Source organism: Plectrocnemia conspersa, unplaced genomic scaffold (assembly GCF_051122295.1).
Source record: "Plectrocnemia conspersa isolate PC_06_02 unplaced genomic scaffold, ASM5112229v1 ptg000002l, whole genome shotgun sequence".
Lineage (NCBI taxonomy): Eukaryota > Metazoa > Arthropoda > Insecta > Trichoptera > Polycentropodidae > Plectrocnemia > Plectrocnemia conspersa.
This window is the reverse complement of record NW_028277166.1, coordinates 20,733,972-20,756,780: the sequence shown is the minus strand read 5'-3', so window position 1 is coordinate 20,756,780 and position 22,809 is coordinate 20,733,972. Positions and strand designations below refer to the sequence as shown.

The following is a 22,809-nucleotide window of genomic DNA, read 5'->3' as shown; positions in this document are numbered from 1 at the left end:
ACCTAATTATGTAGCAAAACATTGCCATCGCATACTAATAAATATGAATATGATAGCAGTGTCGATTTGAACAAAATTCACTTCAACCTATATCTTTAAGACGTCGAAAAAGTGTTATTTTAATACTAATTGAATTATTATTTAATAATAGAAGAAGAGTATCATTATTAGAGAAACGTTATTCTTACCTATTAGTGAGAAAATACGCAATCATACATGTCGTCTTATCACTGAAAAGAATCGAACCAATTTCCGTTAAAGAATTACATACATTAACCATTTGAGCGGAATCGCCGTACATGTACGGTTGTCGATCCTTCACTGTCTTGAGATACCCCAATATAGTTATATATTTACATATATAACTGAAGAAATATTTAATAAAAGACATTATATTTGTATATTTTTTAATTTGATTTAACGTAAATGATTTTTTTTAAAAATAATATCAATAAATTAAAGTTGCGAAATAAATAAACATAATAATAAATATTTTATTTTAATTTTATAAACAATATTAAGAGCCTCTAAATTGATATAAAAAATCCACAAAAGCCGAAATCAACGAAATTTATTAATAGAAAAATAAATGAGGTAAAATAAATTATTAGAACAAACTATTACCAAAAAGTAGTAAAATAAATTGAAGCAAAAAAATATGGAGAGACACCAATTTTTTTTCTATAATTTACTATAAATGCTATATAAAATATTAATAAATAAATAATTATAGAAAAATAGGTAAAATTAACTCACTACCAAATGTATATTAACAAATGTGTATAAAACAACCACTACTCGAAGGGTTAATGGGAGTAATACCTATATTTGGCATAAATATAACAGGAAATTTAGGTCTAAACAAGTCGCTATTTTGAAATAATATGCCGGATGAGTCAATCTGGTAAGCTTAGCTGAGATATTTAAAATAATCGTAAGTGAATTATTAACACTTTATATATAAGATAAATTCATTTCTCGCAATTTGTTTGTGGCAATGCTTTACTGCATAAATACTTTATTTTACAATTATATATTTCATTGTTGTACCCCAAATTATAATAATAATAAGAATGATATCACCTAACAATAAATGGAAATTATTTTTAAAGCTTATATAGATAACTATCTCCCTCTAATTTCATTCATAAAATTTCGGTTTTACGAAACCATCATAAGATAGTGATAAGGGGCGTAGTACTAAAAAATAAGTACTGACACGCTACCCCCTTTTAAGTGACTAATGATATTTCAGTTTATGTGAACTTGGATACGATTACTCTATTTATTTTGATTCTTTCACTATAGTTAGGTTGTAATTGGGATATGCATTGTGTTATTTAAAATTGTGGTGCCGGAGACTATTTAAATAAATTCGAAGTAATTTTAGCAGATTTTATATAAAATTGTACTGGAATGGCTTCTGATCGTGTAAAAATGTACTTGAATGACGTTTCTGTGCATTTTGGCCCCACTACACCACTTATAGTAGCCTGATTTGCCTACTCATCATATGGCGGGCATGTCATTGGTAGGGTTAGGAAAAATGAAATAATCCGCCCCGTAATATGCTATCTTTGCCATCCCAATATCCCATAGTTTTTGTCACGGACATCATTTCAGCTTTTTTAGATTTTCCTCGTGGGATAACCCGATAATTTCTGGTTAAGAATCAGAGGTGTCATTACAGTTATTCCAGGAGGGGGGGGGGGAGCAAAAGTTCGCCAAGCAATGGTCGTTTTTTTATTATTTCGATTTTATTAAAATATGTAGTATTTCATTAGGTGACATGTATTTTGCTGGTAAAAATCAAGGGAGAGAATGCCCTTTCTTGCCCCTCCCCTCCCTAATGCCGTATTTGGTTTTTGTTGCAAGAAGATATTAACAGCCTATTTAAGTGATTACGACTACTTACTTTGTTTAATTTTATTTTTTTAAATATTTAAGTTAATTATACTGTTATAGTTTTATTTACTAATTTATACATCATAAACAAAATAAATAAAAAGTTGCATTATTGTAGTAGTTTTGAGTTTAATTTACACATAATATGTAATATTAGTGTTGACAACCCTGTGTTGACAACAAGATTTATCTGTTTATGCTTGCGCATGCGCGTGAGACGTGTATTGGTTTGTAAATAAATAACGTACTCTGCATCATTTCGGAAACTTGCATATCAATGACATCTCATAGTTTGCGCAAATTAATAAATTACACACAAAATAAATCACGTGTCTATTCAGATTTAATTAAAACATTAATTATATCCAGATTAATTATGAATTCAATATATATTTGACTATAAATAATTTATTCACCAGAATTCAAATTTATAGTCGTCGCGCATGCGCAGATGTTTTCGTTTCAACCGTCCAGCAATGTCTCAACAGTCGTGTCGTTCGTGCCGGCGATGTCAGGAGTGTGCATCGCGCGGTCTACATGATTGTCACACACAAACATTTTTTTGTGTTAGTTAGATTTTAAACAATCTTATTCAATATGGACGATTTTTGCGGCGACCCATTTTGGGTAAGTTAACCTAATTTCCTCTCACTGATTAAAAATCACACATATAACACACAGTCGAATTCTATTTATACAACTACAATAACCAAACATTGGTTTTTTGGACCTAATATAAAACAGGTCGATTGCTCAATAATTATATAAGTGATTAATTACAAAACTGGATATTGTATTTGGTTTAATTTGCCGGTAAAAATGTTTTTGAATGACTGCCATAGAGCACGTGTATGAAGCACGCGATCGATCCTAAAATGTTGCTCCAAAACATTGCGAGTATTAGTCGATTTTGTTATCGCGTAATAATTTAAATCACCAAATTTTGTTGACCCATTTCGCAATTTAAGTTTAGCATGATGTAATACAAAAATTATGAGATACTTTTTACTTGTCTTGCTGATAAAATTCTTCACGCAAGTATGTAGAAACGCATCGTCACGCTCGTTTTTTAGGGATTACAGTTGTAATTTAATACAACGAAATCCCTAAAGTTTTAAAATAAACTTTAAAATCTTCAAGACGAACGTTATCGATATCGAATTATATACACGTATCTTACTCATTATAGATTGTTATTATCGTTAGTGTCGTCAATATTAATTTTCTCACCAAGCTAAACCATTATCGATGCATTTTATTTTGTCTAGTCAACTCATCGTTACATTAACAATATAAAACAAACGTTTTAACAACAAAATCAACTGATCTGATTTTGAAATCGAGAGAGATTCTATACTTCGATTAGGCAAAGAGATAAATAAATCTAAAAATCTGTCATAGATTACGATATTATCTGTTCGTGTTATCTTTTAGTTAAAAAGGAATTTTTAGACTCTCAAAATGACTAAAGATTAGATTATAAATTACTGCTTGAGTGTATTGCTTCATTTAGAAATTTGCTGGTTAGTGTACAATTGCAATTAAAGAATCGGATCAATGCGCCATTAAATCTTACAATAGCTCAACTATAATATTGTGAAAGTATCGAAAGCAAGCCATTTGTGAATTTATTTTAAGAACTTCATTCAATTCATTTATTGGCAAAATACATATTATTTGATTAAGAAATAGTCGGCTTTTTAAAAATATATTATCAGTAACTTTTCGAGTCAGTATAAATCTGATACAAAAACTAATGTGCTGAATCTGAATTTTCATTTAAAGTTACAAAAGTTGAAACCTGACCGTACAATTGCAATAAACGGATATTATAATATATTTGCATATATATATGTATATATACACACACTTGCTATCATTCTTGTCGCGGTGCTGCCTCTTCAAATAGTCTCAAATACCGAATTAAACTCTTGGATACTCAATACGAACGCTTGACTGAACCAGATCGAATGATCAAAGTGGCAGCATCTCCTTTTTTCTTTACTTCAGAGTTCTCGTCTGTGTCAATTCGGCGTAAGCTCCGATGGATTCGAGTTCAGGATCAAAGTGGAAAGCTTAAGAACTGTGATGGAAAACAACGATCGGGATGATTTGGGGGCATAATTAAAATCTGTTTTTATTTTTTAAATTTATTTTTAGACTATTAAGCAGGCTCATAATGGCAATAATGAATTGTTATACTACCTTATATCGTATTTTCCCAGATAGAACACATTTTTGCATTATTTACTTTCTGCATCGCATGTTCTTTTGGGGAAGTCGCTAAAACGCCATTTCTTAACAAGTGCAAGGGACAAAATACATTAGTTTATATGGCATTTTAATAGATCTAGTATAAACTGGAAGTGATCTCGACACTAATTTACTTTTTCATTATACACAACGCTGCTCGAGAGATTGTGTGTGATTTTTGTATAAAATATATAATATTTAATTTTAATTTTAATGGAGCTATTAATGTCCAGCAAAATATATTATCTTGAAATATAATTTTTTTGTCATAATATAATTTGATTTATGAACATTTAATATAAAAAATACAAATTATTTGATAAGCGTTAACCATATATAAAATGTGAGCATTAACCTTTTAATTTAATTACTGACCTAAATAAATTGTTTCGTTTTGATGTAAAATAGTGTTGAATTAAAAATTTAAATTTTAGCTAATTATTACACCAAACATCATATTTTTTCCGTGTAATAATTAGCTGCTATACTATGTTCAGAAATCACAGTCAGTAGGCAGCATTTAACAAAAGCGTTTCATTGCTCCGCTTTTGCCAAATACACCCTACATTCCCTTATAAATTGCTGCATTGCTTTACCGATGCTTACCACATTGTCTTTTTAACCTTTTGATTAGTTTATTGATACACATTTAGTAATTTGTTATTATACCAATAGGAGTGAGTTAATTTTCCGTATTTTCCATAATTATTTATGTTGTTATTTTATATTGAATTTATAGTAAATTGTAGAAAAAAATCAGCGATTATTATTTTTTTTATATTAGTAGTTTTTAATAATTTATTTCAACACTTCTATTTTTCAATTTTGTTAATTTATTTTACATACATATTTTTTATATATTCGGCTTTTATGGATTTTTTTATATCAATTCAAATATATTATTTTTGATATTTATTCTGACTGAATAATATAATTATAACCAGAATGTAAATAAAATTCTGACTATTTAATTTGTTGCCGTTTCTTAATAAGTTTATAGGCTAGACTGCACTAGATTAATCAGAAAATGAAGAACATGATAATTTACGACAATAGTGTGTTTTTTAATTGATAATTACTAAAAAGAGAAAAAAAATGTTTTATAGATACAATGATTTACATTTTTCAAATTGATCGTTTCGGTCGATTTTCGGCGTGGATTTGTTCCAAGTCAGAAGCGAAGTGGTAGAAGTGTCAAGTTCTAAATGAAGTTCGTTGTGGAGGATCTCCTATATACTTTCGCATAAAAAGAGATCATTTGCTCTTCCTATTCTTGATCCAAAAAATCTGCTATTGCCTATTAACTATTTAATTAGAATTTCATGCGTGTGACTAATATGCTTAAATAATGCGCAATCATGCACGCAGACACATTCTACCGACTTTGTATTGGCACCTACTGTATCTTTTATTCAGGTCTATTTTGCCAAAGAGCATTTCATTTTCTGCAATATAATATAAATAAGTTCTTGTGATTTGTTAAAGGTTCAGATACACTAAATCTTAAAAAAACCTTATCTATTTATAATTAAATAGTGTCTTTTCTATACAATGATTAAAATGTCTCTATTTACATACATATAATTATGTAATGATTCAGTTGTGGTTTTATTGTTAACTATTAAAGTTCATCAAATATGAAAATACACAAAGAACATATCCATACTTTTCAATTGCACATATGTTTTGCCGTATGCTCTTCGTATAACGAATAATTGTTTGTAGATAAAAATGCTATAAACTATACCTTTCACTGAATCTCAGTTTCCATCATTGGAAATCGTACAAATCTAGAAATTGTATAGATATTCGTGAGTAGATCTAATAAGCCGGTGGAAATCTTCTTGGTGTTAAGGAATCGACGTTAATGTTCGTTTTAAATATTCTCATTGTATTTTATGAGTCATGTAGACGAGTAACGTTCATTGTTATTCCACAAATTATGTTGATAACAACCCTACATACCACAACACGAATGAGACGTACCATAAATAATGAGAAATATCATGATCAGAAGTCATAACACGAGGAAGTTTATTGATCTTTGACGATTCTTCAGACGATTCTTTGTCAATATAATTCATTTGCAGCTTTAGCGTAATTCGATACTGCTGATAAAGTGACGTACTTTACGTCGATGTGATGAGTTATCGAATGTCATTTAGACAGTGACATTAAAAAAGTGATAGATAATGGCTAAATAAATATAGAAATAAATTGTTTCGCTTTCTTCTATGAGCAAAACGTTTCGTGGAATGCTTGGAAGAACTTGTCTCAAATGTGACGCTCAATTATATTTTGTGTATGTATACAGAATGCTCGAAGAAGAATAAATTATTTTCAAAGAATTTTAAAAATCACTTGAGCAGGTGGGTCTTGCTAATATTTACACTGCGTTGCTCAAACGTAAAACTCAAAAGTATAAGTCAATCTGAAAATAATTGACGTAACGGTCCGAAGGTTTCGGAGACGATTTGGAAGATGACGGCGAAGGGTCCCGTTACTCACTTTTACAGTCGTGCAACAGAAATTATGTTTTTTTGTTGGAGAATGATATAATGACTATTGAAATTACATGTAGTATTATACTGTAGTATTGACAGTTTGAATATCCAATACATCTTTTGGTACTTTAAATTAGATTATGGTTACTAAACTAACGATTTGCTTATTCATGTTGATAATACTGTGATATAATTCCTACAATGTAAACGTGTAACTTTTGTGTGGGATCGATCATATAAAAACGAAAGTGAAACGAAAACCGAGAAGAACCTTCAATCCACGTAATGAGATATGCTTTCGCGTGTTTTTTTTGAGCTTTTTAATCGAAATGTGCTCGTTGGCTTGTGAATACCGCGAAAAAATAAGTCAAGGCTTTAAACTTGGCAGAATTGACACACCACCGTAAATGCAGTAAGCGAGACATATTAAAATTGCTGTAATTGGAAGTATTACATAATCAAAATTTGACAAAAATGAATAGAATAAATAACAAAACACTTACATAATAAAAATAATTCCCAATTTAATTTTGATTGAAATCCATTTATAACATACATGCATATATATCAAAGTTTTGTGACTTGGCTGTTAATTAATGAGTTAAAATTTATAACGAAAACATTTGTTGAAGGGTAGTGGCATTTTTGTTTCTTGCGCTTTTAACGCGTATATGCGTCAATAAGTGCATGTTTTTTAAATTACGTACGATTTGTGCAATTAGTGTAATGTATGTTATTCTCTTAGTCTTGCCTGTCTGTCTCTAAATAGTCTCCGTAGATTGGGTTGAATTCTTGGATTTTGGACTTAAACCAGGTTTGATGTTAAATAGGGGTCTAGTGACTAGTCAGTACTCCTTGGACTAGTTGTGTGTTTAACAAGTCAATAGTGAATTAATACTGTAGTCAAATTCTGAAAAATACGCTGTGTTCAAGCTTATATATTATTTTTGAAGTAAGAGAGCAGCATCGCTCGTTCCTACGCTTGACCGTGTCGTTAAATTGCAAATTGTCCTAATCCTCCTAAATAAGCGATCGGCACATTCGCTTGTATAACTTAAATATAGTAATTATTTCTTATGTATTTAAGAATAATCTTGACACAGCTAAAAAAATATTAAATGTCCTTTTTTGCTTTGAACTCCAATATGTTTTATAGTCACGTTCATTTTCAACTTTCACTTTTGTTTGCAATATACTCGCAATAGTAATTCCACTATCTATCATCAACCTTAAAAAACCGTTAAATTTTAATAGTGATCTAATAATTTTAAGATAAAATATCCTTAAAATAGCCTCGCCTTCTTAACATAATAAAAAATAAAAGTATTGCTGGGATCTCATTTCAGCTTTTTCCAGAGGGTGGAAAAAATTGGCCAGTCAATAAAATCGTGCCGTCGCAGTGGAAACGCTCGGTTCATATTAAGACTTTTTATAACAATATTACGACTTAAAATAAGTGAGAATCGATTGAAGCATATCTAAATCGAATTTTGACCAATAAGAGAGCGCAAAAAACAATTATCCCTTCTCAGAAGTCAAAAATCCACGTCAAAAGCAATAAAATCGTGATGTTAAAATATATTTTTTGGATAGATTTGAGACTGTTTTCTATAGAGGGATTCTCTTTGAGGGATAACTCGAGAACTTCTGGTTTAGAATCAGAGACATCATTTCAGCTTTTTTTATGGGGGAGGGAGGGGGGACAAAATTTGGTGAGTCAGTGGCCGTTTTTTTAATATTTCGAATTCATTAAGATTCGTATTTCATTAAATGACAATAAATGGCATTTTTCTGGACAAATTCAAGGGGGAAGGGGCAAATGCACCCACATGCCCTCACCCATATGTCCCTGAAGTCCATATGTCAATCTGATCAAACACTTATGATAGAATATGTCAATGTTTCTGATCTTTGATATATAGTACATATTTCTGCAAATACATACGACATCTGATATTGATCATAGACCTCACAAATAAAAAATGCTATAATCGCGTCGCAAAAAAGTTGAATTCATGAATGTATAGAAAACACATGCAAGTAAAATTCTACTCTACATATTCAATCAACAGTTACAATACCTCTCATATGGATCGATATTCTAAGAATATAACCGAATGTACATTCACTCCTATATATTATAATTAAATATTAATCATATTGGTTAGAAAATATAATTTAATAATTTACTCTGAATTTGCTATATTAATCTTAAATAAAATTGCGTTGTAAATTAATTAATGAAAATTATTTATTACTAAAGAAATGTCCAGCTATCACCATATTATAATAATAATTATGGGTTATCTTCACTACTCATAAAAAAAAGAAATGCTTTTGATTATTTTTTATTATATTAATTACATTCGTAAAATTTGTAATATAATATTACATTATATCGATTAACGTTTACTTTTGTTCCGGTCACTACTGCATATTTATTAGGTCTTTATGTTTCCGTTGGTTAGTTTATGAATTAATAATCCAAGAAATGTATCGATCCTGTGTTACTATTTCTGCTGACATCATAAGCATTTATTATCTATTATTACATTTTAATTATATTTTTATATTGTATAAATGTATGTTCTTACGTTTAGATTTTACGATAGTATGCATCTCATATATTTAGATATAAACTAATTATATTCACAGTGTATCGTTATGACTCAAAAGTATTATATATAAAAATATATATTCTGTTAGAAGATTTTAAAATCACTGATGTTCAAAAGAGTGACGTAAGTACTAGGTAGTAAATATGCCGAATCATGCTTGTGGTTGTTCGTTATTTATAATACCTATTATTCATGATTGAAAAAATCACACTTCGGCAGCTAGATTTATAAGCTTATACTAACTGTAAAGCTCAAGTAGGAAAATGCTTATAATATGGTCATGGACAAAGGTAAATACATACTTAACCCGCCGTTGGTCGCACGGCGGCGCAGCGCTCACCCTATCGGTTTTTTTGATGCCGTTTTTTTTGTATGAAAGATATTAACTTGCGGGTTTCTCTACTTTTCAAGAATTATGTTTTCTTCAATATTGCAGGCTTAAACATGTGTTTACTAATTTGATATACATTTGGTTTTGCGTATTAGTTGTGTTATATCAAGGATCGAGAGAGAACGTTATTTACGCGAGTTAGATTCGTGCTGGAAATTTTATTTTTTGGTAGTTTCTTTTTATTATTATTTACTTTTTTGTTGTTATTATTATGTTTTTAATTTATTTTATAAATATATTTTATTTAACTCTTTTGATACATAGTATAAAAAAAGTATTTTGAATTTTTTTTTCGATTCCTTAGATAATTTAAAAAAATTAAACAAATTTATAGTAAAGTTTGCAAATAAAAATATAGCAGTATTTAGGAGAGAAACCTGACACTACGATAATTCATTACCCAGAACCAAGTAAATAGAATCGTCCAAAATGTAATTTTTGCCCTAGGAAAAAAATCGCAAAATCACTATCAAATGCCACATGTGCTATAACCCAATATGCAAAGAACATTCATCGGCATTATGTCCAGATTGCATAACTAAGTATTCAAGTAGTCAAGTTCTAAAATAATATATATTTTTTCATGTTATTTTTAAAGTTTTAAGCATATATCTAAAAAATATATATTTTACTTTTAAAATATTTATTATTTTATTTTTCTTCTTTCGTTATGTAAATAAAAGTTTTAAAGAATTTATTTATTTTATATATACAACACTAAAATAAACCAAAAATAAAAAAAATAATAAATATTCGATATTTAAACTTAAAAACAGAAAAAAACTGAGAGGCGGCTATTCGCTCAGGCGCGACCAACGGCGTATGCAACACTCGCGCGACCAACGGCGGGTTAAAGAAAGTTTTTTCTTAAATTGCTTCTTGGAATAAAAATATTCATTAAAATGTAACTGGTTTTATATTTTAACATAATACATATATCTAAAAATTAGCTAAGCTATACATTTTTACGTAATTAATTGAACCTTATTTTTTCACTTTTAAAGCTCTTTTTAATGTAAGGCCAAATCTAACTTTTTACTTCTTACTTCTTTTTTTTTTCAATAATATTAATAATTATATATAATATACATGTTAATGGTTTATAACCATTTTCATGTTTACAATTAGTTGCTTAGCTTAATTTAATAAAAAAATAAGAATATAGGACAATATATTTGTGGTTATAAATTAAAAACCTTTTACAATTTAAACGATAGAAAAATAAAAATACATGAAACAAAAAATAATAAATATAGTGATAGTATTTAAATTTAATGTTGTTTTTATTGTAGTTGCCGTTACACGAGATTAGTGAGTTAGTGTGGTTTTGCGAGATATTTTTATAATATTTTCTGGTATAAAAATAACAGTGTTCTTTAATTGTTGGTATTTTAAGGCTAATGTGCTTTTTTTAAAAGATTAGTATAAAAATATGTGTTATAAATTATTTTTATTGCCTTGTTTTTAATGTCTTGTAATTTAGAAAAATGAGTATTACTGGTGTTACTCCACACCGGACAGGCATATTTATAAATTAAAAAAATATTAGGAACGGTCCGAGCAAACTTTCCTGAGGAACTCCAGCTGGAATTTTACGCGGGTTCGGGTGTTCATTATTTAGTGAAACAACATAGCTTCTACTTTCCAGGTATGAGCGTATAACGCGTAGCAGATATTCAGGAGTTTTGTTTTTGTATAGTTTATGAATCAAACCGTAATACCATACTGTGTCGAAAGCTTTATCTATATCTAACATTAAAAGTCCCGTCTTTTTTTTCATATTAAAATTAGTGCATATCTGCTCCGTTAAACTATTAAATGTTGATGTATTGTAGAGTGATTTTCGCGGAAACAATCTGTTCGTTAATCATTTTATTCCCAAAGATTCTTTTAAACGCATAAGTATTATTTTTTCAAATTATTACTAAAACAAACGTTACTTAATTAATATAATATTGTACCACAAGGTCGAAATGTAGCATTGATGGTTCAGTTTTATAAAGAATTATCAAGAATTATCAATTACAAGTTTAATTTACTATTGATGATATTATCATCTTATATTAATTTATTTCCTAATTATATATATTTTTGCTTAATTTTGTCTTATCGATTTTTTTTGCTACGATTAACTATCATTGATTAAAAGATAATGTCAAATCAATGCAATTAGATGTAATACAAAATACATTTTTTCAACAATCTATTATTTATCTTTTCAATCTTGCTTGAATATTTTCCTTTGCTTGTAACATTCGAGAGAAGAATCTTTAAAAATGTATAAAATAATTAATGAACGTATAAGCCCAAATTTAAAACGCGTGTAAAAATTTAAAAGTTGTTGTCCAGAAGAACTTCTGTCTACTATCGATTCTTCCGAATCTCCTCATTTCCCATTGTAGTTGTGTGTTGTCACGCATCAGTCAGGTCATAGGCTCCCATGGTACGAAAACTATGGTGATACCATAACGATGAATAACGGTTAATCCGGAGCGGAATATAAAAAGGACAGTAGAAAACCGGTAATTTGCTGCCCGCGCGAGACGTGAACCATGACCGAGTCGGATGAAAAACGTCGGTTTTCAGGAGTCGTCAACCTTTTCTTGCCGTGTCTCACTTGACTGGCTATTCTTCTGTTCATCTTCCTTTTCGTCCATCGCCGATCGTCCTTGAGCAACTTTTTATAGTTGTTTTCGACCGCGTCCATTATCGTCTGGCCGCATTCTAAAATTGGCATAGTATTCCCAAAAAAATGTACAAAATCCTATAATTCGTGAAGCGTTAGATCGCTGATTGTAATGTTTTTTTATGTCAGTTCTAGTCAGAATTTTAATGTAAAGTAGAATACACATTTAGGTTTGTAAAGCTATTCTATAATATGTCAGAGAAGCAGTGATGTATTATATTTATAACTGTTAGTAATGTATATCTTGAAAAATCAATTAAAATAACATAAATAATAATACTCCAAGTCATCTCTGAATTTCGAATTGAATTATTGGATTTCGTTCGTAGCTGTCCAGGTTTAGCGTGAAGTGGGAAGCGGTTGTTCATCGGTCTTTTTGCGTAGTCTTTAATCGGTAATCGGCGTTGCTTCGCCTGGTGTGAATTCTGGAATTTTCAATACCGATATTACCGAGAAAAAATCAGTCAATACCGGTATTGACTTTATTATTTTAATTAATGACCGAAAAATATAATCAGGTACAATAATTTTTATTGATTAGCAAAACCAAAGCATTCTAAGATATACTAAATATTTTTAATGCAAATTATTTTAATTAAAATACTTTCAGTAATTAAAAAAAATATTTTCAAAAATTCAGGTGTCAAATCTTTATTCTTTTGGAACAATAAATCTGGGACAACATCGTTTTTGATCGACCACTTGTTTACTCTTTAATTTTTATATTCTTGTTATTGATGATTGTGGTGTGATTTATTTATATTATTTTATTTTAATTATTACACATTTAATATTTATTTTAGAATATCTCAATAATATTTATTTTCGAAAGATTTATCTCGTATTATTATTAATCAAATTTGAGTTATATGTTTTATTGCCAATTTGGCTTAACATATGAGAGTTTTCGTTGTTAAAAAGATTATTGATTTGCATTTTTTATATAATATTATATGTTTTAAAAAATGAAACTTTTTTTGTATACTCCCAATGCTGTAAGATAATAAAAAACAATAATATTTAGTTGTTACAAAAATAAAAAATAAGGATCATATTTCATATTTATTTACTTAAAAAAATAAAAGTTTGATGTGAATAAACACCCATCAACACATTTTAAATATATTTATTTTAATTATATCGTCTAGTATAACCTACATTTAGTTGATAGCAGAAAAATTCTAATTAAAAGTTTTTTTTTAATTAACAGATCTCGCGGAATGTTTCCAATACGTTTTTTATTTAAATATAATTATCGAGAATTACTTACTGCTAATATTTTTCATCTATGCTTTAGTGAAGCAAATCCCGTGGACTATTTGGTTAAAAATATGTCTTTTGTTTTCACTTCGCCAGCCATCCCTATTATAAAAAATGGGTCGGCAGACGCGGCGGCGCTGCATTTCTCTGTTACGTAAAATAATTGCTGGGAACTGCTAGGTACTGTTATACTTGCCTAAGAAATGTATGTATTCCTTTTGTGTTGACACGTCACGTTGACGTCACGTTAAATTAAATTTTTAATAAATGCGCTGAAATATCAGCCTGTGGGATTTTTCGCATAGGTAGAATGGGCCGATATTTCAGCCCTCTGGGGGATAATATTATCCTACTTTGCATGGGCAATGAGAGCGGTTTCAGATGTAGGTCAAGTGCAAGAAGTGGTAGTAAGTGAAAATATAGCTATCAATATAAAAAAGTATAAGCTATTTTCTTCACAATATCGTGCGTTGATATTTTTCTTTATATCCTAATTTCCTTTAGAGCAGGGTTTCCCAAACTTTTTCAGCGACGGAACACTTGGCAAATCCGAAAATTTTGGCGGAACACTTAACTTATTTTTAGGCTGGGTAATTCATAATAAAATAAAACATGTTATTAAAGAAATGTTATTAAATCTATTTAATAAACATAAAAATACAAATAAATAAAACTACTAATGACTAAAGATTTTGGGTTCTTAAATAACATTTTTTTTTTATATCAGGCACAATTTTGGTTAGTTGTATTTTCATATCTGCCGTGGCGTGGAGTCTATTTCTGTATTTTGTTTTTGTTGCAATATACTTAAAAAATCACACTTCGCATACGTCACAATACGTCGTGGAAAACGGAAGTAAACAAACCAGAGCTTGTTTTGACACCTTGGGGAACTCTTCAGTCAGACTCGCCCAGAAATCATTTAATGGCTGATATTTTTGTTTCAAATCAGAGTCATTAACTAAATTCTCATAATCCCTTAAGCCCACTGGTTTTACTGTCACGGAAAATGGATTCCGAACCCAGGAATCGTCCTTACTAGTTTTCGGAAAATATTCCGAAAGAGTTATTTTCAAGTAATTGTTATAAAAATAATTGTGAAACTTTTTTATCTACTTGAAAATTCAATTCATTTAAACATTCATATCCAAGACAGGAAAACAATCAAAATTATTAGATTCAACCGATAAAATCTGAAATTGTAATTTTTTATCAAAAGATTCAATTTTATCTCTCATATTAAAAATTGTAATACTTTTTCTTGTAATTACAAGTTAACATCATTTCACTTTGTAAAAATATCCTCCAGATATGCAGATGTATCAACCAGGAAGGATTTGTTAAAAAATTTATAAAATGATGTTGCAAATTATTTTGTGCTTTCAAGAAGACTAATAATTCATTTCGAAGTTCATATAGTCTTAATAGTACTTTTCCTCTGGATAGCCATCTCACTTCAGTATGTAATAAAAGTGCTTCATGTTCACTACCCATTTCATCGCACAAAATTTTAAATAATCTGGATTGAAGTGGTCTAGATTTTACATAGTTTATCATTTTCACGGCTACTTCATAACATTTTTTAAATTTGTGGAAATTTTTTTAGTCAACAGTGCATGCCTATGCAAAATACAGTGACTGCTAGTAGCATATCTAGTCACATAAATAAAATTCGTATAACAAGCACTAATATCGTGTGATTAATTAACAAAAAAAATATTGTGTAAATACGATCAAATTTTAAAGTTAAAAAAAACAACACCGACTTATGAAACTTTTCCCTCCAGATTTTATACACATCAATGTTGAATATTTAACACATATTTTCAAGCTTTTTTATCAGATTTATGAACAATTTTTATGTATTAGCAAGACTAACAATTTTTTTAATCTACTCTAAATTTTTGTGAAATATCTATTTAGGCTCCGCGGAACACCTATTTTGGATCCGCGGAACACCAGTGTTCCGCGGAACATAGTTTGGGAAACCATGCTTTAGAGCATTGAATTAATTTGACACACAATAAAACATATATTAAAAATCGATACACTAACGATGCTTTCAATTAAAAGACAATTATTTGCTTTCGCCTTTCCTTTGAATAATACAACAGGCTCCATTTAAATGCTTAACTGCTGAATCTCCATGCACGTGCTTCAGAAATTTACATACGCATTTTTAGCTCAGACCGATAGAAGCATTGTTATATATACGTATATATAATTTTCTTTGGGTATACGTGACCTATATCGTCAATATAAGACAAATCATTTATAACTCTATTTCATGATTTTTCATGAAATTAAATATTTAATAATCGATAATATACAATGTTTTTTTAGCATCACATAGTTAATGGACGCTTTTGCAAAGAAATGTTACTACAATGAGCTTAATAGAGAATGGAATGTCGACTAAGTTATCGTAAAAATGTTTTTTTTTAATATCAACATGTAGTATGTATATGATAACAAAAACCAAAATCGCATACGATGTCTAGATAACGAAATACGTAAATGTTCCAAAAATGTGTTATTATCACTATTAGATATACGTCTATTAATGATACTGCTTTTTATCGGCGTGTGTGAATATTGAAATCAGCCGTTTCATCAAGTAAGCATGACTGTGTTAATTTCTTTCAGTAGGAGAAAAAAACCTAAAAACCTGTTTTTGTCCGACCCACGCTGAGATTATATCTAATCGGTCTTGGATCTCTCAAAATATCAGTATGTACAATTTTGCTTCTGAGATGACTCACTTGTAGTTTTCTGTTGTAATCATGAGTTGGAAATACTCAAGGAGAGTGATTATTAAATACAAGAGTTAAAAATTAACAGCTAGATTAAACCTAGAGTATGTTTTACATTAAAATCATAAGTCTATCATATCGAAACACAAAAACGTTCCACTGAAAAGTAGGTCAACAGGGGTGTCCAATATAAATTGCCCAAAATAAAAATTAAAAAATATTGTTAGTTTATAACTTTTATATTTAAGAATTTTCTGTTGATAAAAAAATTAATATGACGCAACTTGTTAATGGAATTTACCCTAACCTACAATAAATCACGTAAGTCTGTAAAGTAACTTATCGTTATTAAATAGTACATATAAAATGTTTCACAAACTTTTATTACCAGACAGTCTGGTTTAACATATTCGATTTTTTTAAATCATTGATTTGCATTTTTTAAATAAATTATTCTATGTCTTTTAAACATTTTAAACTTTTTTGTGTACTATCAATGATGTAAAGTAATAAAAAGCAATGCTTAGTGAAGCATATTCCATGGACTATTTGGGTAAAAATATGTGAATGAAGATAAAAATGTACAAATAGTAGGAAAAAATTCGTGTATGCCTCTTGCTTTTGTTTTCCCTTCGCCAGCCATCCCTATCATAAAAAAGGGGCGGACAGGCCGCGTCGGTGGAATTTTTTGCATAGGTAGGATAGGTCGACATTTCAACCCTCTGGAACTAAAATGAATAATATTATTCTGCTTTGATCTTCTACCCTAATAAATAGCGATGGTCAATTCCAATACGGTATTACCGGTATCGGTACTACCAGTATTTTAATCTCTAGTAGTAATATCGGTAAGGATAGCTGTCATATTTTTAAAACATAGTGTAATATCCAAGTGCAGACTATGAAACAATATGCGAGATGCGACGTCTGTCTGTACTTCATCATCCGATATTTTCCCCCTGAGAGATGAGTTGGCTTAGTTTTTATTTTAGATTTTACGTTTTAGAACTTTTATTAGGTTAGGTTTGGGTTTGATCAACAAATAAACGTTTCGCAGCTGTCAAATTAAGTTTCATAGACATTTTATAACAGCATATAATTTCACTAGTGCCTATCAGTTAAATTATATTTTCGCTAGTAGAAATATATATCTATTGGTAAAAATGTATTTGGACTTCACTAGTGAAAATATAACTTCACTGAAAAATACACATTCACTGTAACATTTATAAATTGCATGTAAATAAATAATGATAAGTATGTAAATGTATAATTTTACTAGCACCTGCCATATAAATTATATTTTTACTAGTAAAAATATATATCTACCAGTGAAAATGTATTTCGATATATCACTGAAATGACATATTTTCAGGATAGATTCGAGACTGTTTTTTTTTTAATTTCCTTTGAGGGATAACCCGAGAATTTCTGATTTAGAATCAGGGAGGTCATTTCAGCTTTTTCCAGGTGGAAGGCAAAAATTGACCAGTCAGTGGTCATTTTTTTTTATTATTTCGATTTCATTAAAATTCATAGTATTTCATTAAATGACATGCATTTTTCTAACCAAATTCAAGGGGGAGGAGCAAATGCCCTCACCTGCCGCCCCTAAAATAATATTGCTGGCCTTTTCTTGCATTCACTTCTTTTGACAACGTTTCGACCTCTGAAACATCAGAATTCTCGGCCGTCGCAGATTTTTTAGCTGCGTTGTCTTCGACTTGATCTTGTGCAGATAAAAAATAAAAAAAAGTGTATATTAAATAATAAATAGATTCCTAATAAGAATTGGTAAATAATACACTAGTATTCTTTTTGTACTCGACTGTAGAAACACTGGTTTATGATAAGTCAAGACTTGAGATTATTAAATGGCAAGATGTGATTCTAAGATCGTTTTTTTATTATTATGATATAAATCAGTGCCACTTTACATTATCTTAAATGTACATTAGTTACATAATAAATTTATCTTTTCATGGACAATATGAATATTTTGTAACATCACCATTATTGTTAATTTTTTATTGTACTAGAAAAAATCAATGGGGATACGAGGTAACTGACTTGATGACCTTCACATTCAGAGATGAGCATTGTATAATCAACATTATTATAAAACGAGTATACCAAAACGTTATATACATCGATTGATCTTTAGACTCGACACAATGATTATAACATCTGCATTTACACATACTAGGATGAACATTTCAATCAAGAATACAATTACTCCGATTGCTGAACGTTTAGCTATCACACAATTCAATTGAGCTCGTAACGGAATAATTGGCCGCATTTGATACCACAGTCGTAACAATTATTTATTTTTGTTGCAGGATTCGGATCTCACGTGGAACACGACCAGTCCCAGGTTCACATCATGCTTCGAGAAAACGGTGCTAGTTTGGACTCCGTGTGTGTTCCTGTTTGTGTTTTCGTTCCTCGAAGTATCGTACATACTTCAGAGCAAAGACAAAAATGTGCCGTGGAATTACTTGAACTTGACTAAGCTGTTGACGACTTGCCTGTTGATCGTGTTGACAGTTGTAGACATCGGCTTCACTGTGCACAAGCCCGCGGAGGAAATCCATGATGTGGATTACTACACACCTCTGATTAAAATATTCTCATTTGTGAGTTAGTTGTCTTAATGTGTATTTTTTTAATATTATTCCTGCGACTTGTGAATACCGTCATTGAGGAAAATAGAGATAAATTCTACATATCTTATAAGTCAGCATGAAATTTAAAATATCAAGGTTAGAATGTACACAAAATATTAACATCTGCATAGTTCTAATCACGTATATTTTGTTTCTAAATTTATTTTATTTCGTATTTGATTTCCATCAATCTCAATTAGGTTTTTGAATACCATGTTTTAAATATACAATACTGCTATTGTTTTTTTTTCAATAAAATGAAAGTATTGATTATTTGAAATGATAATGATAATTTTAAATTAGATATACAAAATATTACCAAACATAAATTGCACAAAAAGTATATAAAAAAGTTCAATATATTGTAATAATTTGTGCTACTAACAGATAAGTGTGTGTACACGTGTAAAGTAAGAATCAAGTGTGGATTAGCAACTTATTGGTAAAAAAACTTTTGATGTAAAAAATTTTTAACAAATTAAAAACTACAAATACCACAAAAAAAGCAAAAACCACAACCATTCCTATTAAATATATTTGCAGGTACAATAATTTAGAATATTGGAGGATGCAATAATTATAATAGAAGCAATGAATATTCCTGAAATTATTATTTAATAAAATGTACATGAAAAGGCGACTAAATTTTCCTCAGAGTTTTATAGTGAGTCTGCGGAAATTTTGTAATGGATGGTATTTAATCAATGAGATGATGGAAGTGCCTAGTTTTGAGCTGGGTTCTTGAAATTAACCATACAATATGGATGTAGGATTATATATACATATAATACATAAATGCATTAAATTTAATTTTATAATTATAATGGGTTTGAAACTAAGCAGACAATAAGTTGTACAGTTTGCAAATCTCTTACTAATGAAAACACAAGCTCAAAGTTGTTATCGTAAATTATTAAAACAATTATATTAAAGGTGTTTTTTGTCTAATTTTTACAGTGTCTTTCTGCAGTGTTGTTGTACTTAAACAGAAAACATGGGTTGAGGACGTCCGGTTTACAGTGTCTGTTTTGGTTCCTCTTACTAGTATTTAGCATACCGCAGTTTCATTCAGAAATAACCAAACATGTTGAAGAAAAAAATAACGATGACTTGTATCCGTTCATTAGTTATATGATATTCTTTCCATTGGTGCTACTAATGTGTGTTCTTAACTGTTTTGTGGATGCGGTACCAACCGATCTAGCACATCCTATGCAAGAGGTAATGATTGATAATATATGAAATCACTGTATAAAACTTGTATTAAATGTATTTTGTTTATAATTTAAGAAACCGTGCCCCGAACGCAGCAGTAGCTTTTTGGCGAAAATTTTATATACATGGTTTGATCCACTCGCTTGGGTTGGATTTAGAAAACCTTTAGTCGTAGAAGATCTTTGGGCTTTGAACGCCGAAGATAAATCGTCTGAAGTCGTGCCTTTATTTGATAAGTATTGGAAACAAACGTTGGAGAAGACTGGAAGGTAATTTTTAATTTATATTTTACTTTTATAAATTCCTGAATATTATTACAAAAATAATGGTTAAAAATAATTGGCTGAATGAAAAAATATTCATTGCTATTTAATGTTCTGTGGTATTGTTTAAAAAATGTACTCTTGCTACATTATCTCTATAAATAATTCTTAATAGATATTTTTTAAATAATATATCCAATATAACAAGGCTTTTCTTTTAGATAATATAAAAAAGTATCTACTAATGAGGTTTAGCATCAATATCAATGTCACTTACTTTGAATAAATGCAAAAAATATTGTACATTATTAGTCATTAAATATTTATCTTACTCATTAAAAATTAAAAATATTTAATTCGAATTTGATAAAAATTAAGCTAACTTTGATGGACTTATCTTAATTTGATATGATATAATGGCCGATCACATGACGATCATGCCTCTGATTATATAAATATTTTATTTGTCCGAGTTTAATATAACTTTTCTTGGGATATGTTTATATTTAAAGCAGCTTAGAATTTTAAAATGGTTTTTAAACTTATAAATGCTCGTTCAATTCTTTTTTGCACTATATTTCTGCATATACTATATTTACCAAACACAGATCTGATATTGATTTTAAACGTCACGATTTTAGCCATTCACAACTACCTGTTGGACATTTACAATAACTTTTTCCTTAACTACCTAACAAATTCTACTTTTGTTTGATCAATTTAAATCATACATGATTATAATTAATAGAATAATAATCTTTTGGACTATATTCTCGACGCTTATTTATTATTTATTTAGATTACAATCAGAAATACCAAAAGCTTCCTTTAAAAAAGCATCAGGAAGTGTCAGCTTCGGAAGTCCTAAACCAAAGAAAGAAGCTTCTATTATGCCCGCTTTGTGTAAAGCTTTCGGACCAACCTTCATATTAGGGTCTTTCTTGAAGCTGGTTCAAGATGTCATCACGTTTGCTTCACCGCAAATTTTAAGGTATTTTTGTATTTTATACCATGAAATTATATTGAAATTAATATTACTTTCTTTACGTTATTAAATTAATATATTTTCAGCCTACTAATATCATTTGTGAGTAACAATGAAGAAGTATGGAAAGGCTACATGTACGCCGTCTTACTCTTCGCCATAGCTGTTATACAAACGCTTATATTATCTCAATACTTTCATCGAATGTTTATAGTCGGATTAAGAATTCGTACTGCTTTGATCAGCGCCGTTTATAGAAAAGCTTTGAGATTGTCGAATACGGCGAGGAATGACTCAACTGCTGGAGAAATTGTCAATTTGATGTCGGTCGATGCTCAGAGGTTGGTATTACGAGTCTAATTAAAAATCTGTATCTATTCAATAATAACATTCTATCTTAAACAGATTTATGGATCTAACTACTTACTTGAACATGTTGTGGTCTGCGCCGCTCCAGATCGCGTTGGCTTTATACTTTTTATGGAATATACTCGGCCCCTCCGTTCTCGCTGGTTTGGCTGTGATGATAATACTCATCCCAATCAATGGCTTGATCGCATCACAATTTAAAAAGTTGCAAATCAAACAAATGAAAAATAAAGACGAACGAGTCAAGTTGATGAATGAAGTACTTAGCGGTATAAAAGTAAGTCTTTTAAATACTTTATTATGTACTTATTTATATTATATACTAATTGTATTTGTAAAATGTCAGGTGCTCAAGTTATATGCGTGGGAACCAAGTTTTGAAGAACAAATTCTGAAAATCAGAGGCAAGGAGATCAGCGTTCTTAAGAAATCGGCGTATTTGAATGCCGCTACATCTTTCATTTGGTCGTGTGCACCATTCTTGGTTAGCTATTTGTAATATAGTTTTAATAAGTTGATTCAATAGCTCACAAAAGTCCCAGAAATATGAATATCGGCCATTGAAGGACGACCACCAGAAGAAGAGTGATGCCCAATGTTATGTTTTGTTATAAAATCATTATCTTTCAGGCCGTCTTCCATTATATACATATATGTGATGATTAGAATCACTAGAAAGGATATGTACAACAATGCTATTTGTCCGCAATACCATAAATATTGTTTATAGGACATATTTATTAACCCTTTGGACGCATTAATCAAAAATAATATTTAATTGTTTTTTTCTATTTGAAAAATGCAAATTTTACCTTGATACTGTGTTTAAATGTTCTGATTTTTTAATTTTTATTTATTTAAAATGATATTTTATGTTTATTCAAAAAAAAAGTTTTTTCTTGAAAAGCATTTTTTTACTGATTTTTGCATAGAGTAAA

The 22,809-nt window shown here is 29.5% G+C and overlaps 1 protein-coding gene across 6 annotated transcripts in view; it reads left to right on the top strand.

Moving 5' to 3' along the window:
* The first annotated feature begins 2,391 nt into the window (after window positions 1-2,391).
* MRP (Multidrug-Resistance like Protein 1) overlaps window positions 2,392-22,809 on the top strand; it is a 34,857-nt gene continuing 14,439 nt past the window's right edge. For all 6 annotated transcript variants that reach the window (XM_088181229.1, XM_088181230.1, XM_088181227.1 and 3 more), the window contains exons 1-8: window positions 2,392-2,532; window positions 18,713-19,009; window positions 19,997-20,260; window positions 20,330-20,523; window positions 21,317-21,508; window positions 21,589-21,843; window positions 21,908-22,148; window positions 22,218-22,355. In XM_088181229.1, the coding sequence (XP_088037355.1) occupies window positions 2,503-2,532; window positions 18,713-19,009; window positions 19,997-20,260; window positions 20,330-20,523; window positions 21,317-21,508; window positions 21,589-21,843; window positions 21,908-22,148; window positions 22,218-22,355 (1,611 nt within the window). In that variant the 5' untranslated portion in view covers window positions 2,392-2,502. The remainder of the gene's footprint in view (window positions 2,533-18,712; window positions 19,010-19,996; window positions 20,261-20,329; window positions 20,524-21,316; window positions 21,509-21,588; window positions 21,844-21,907; window positions 22,149-22,217; window positions 22,356-22,809) is intronic.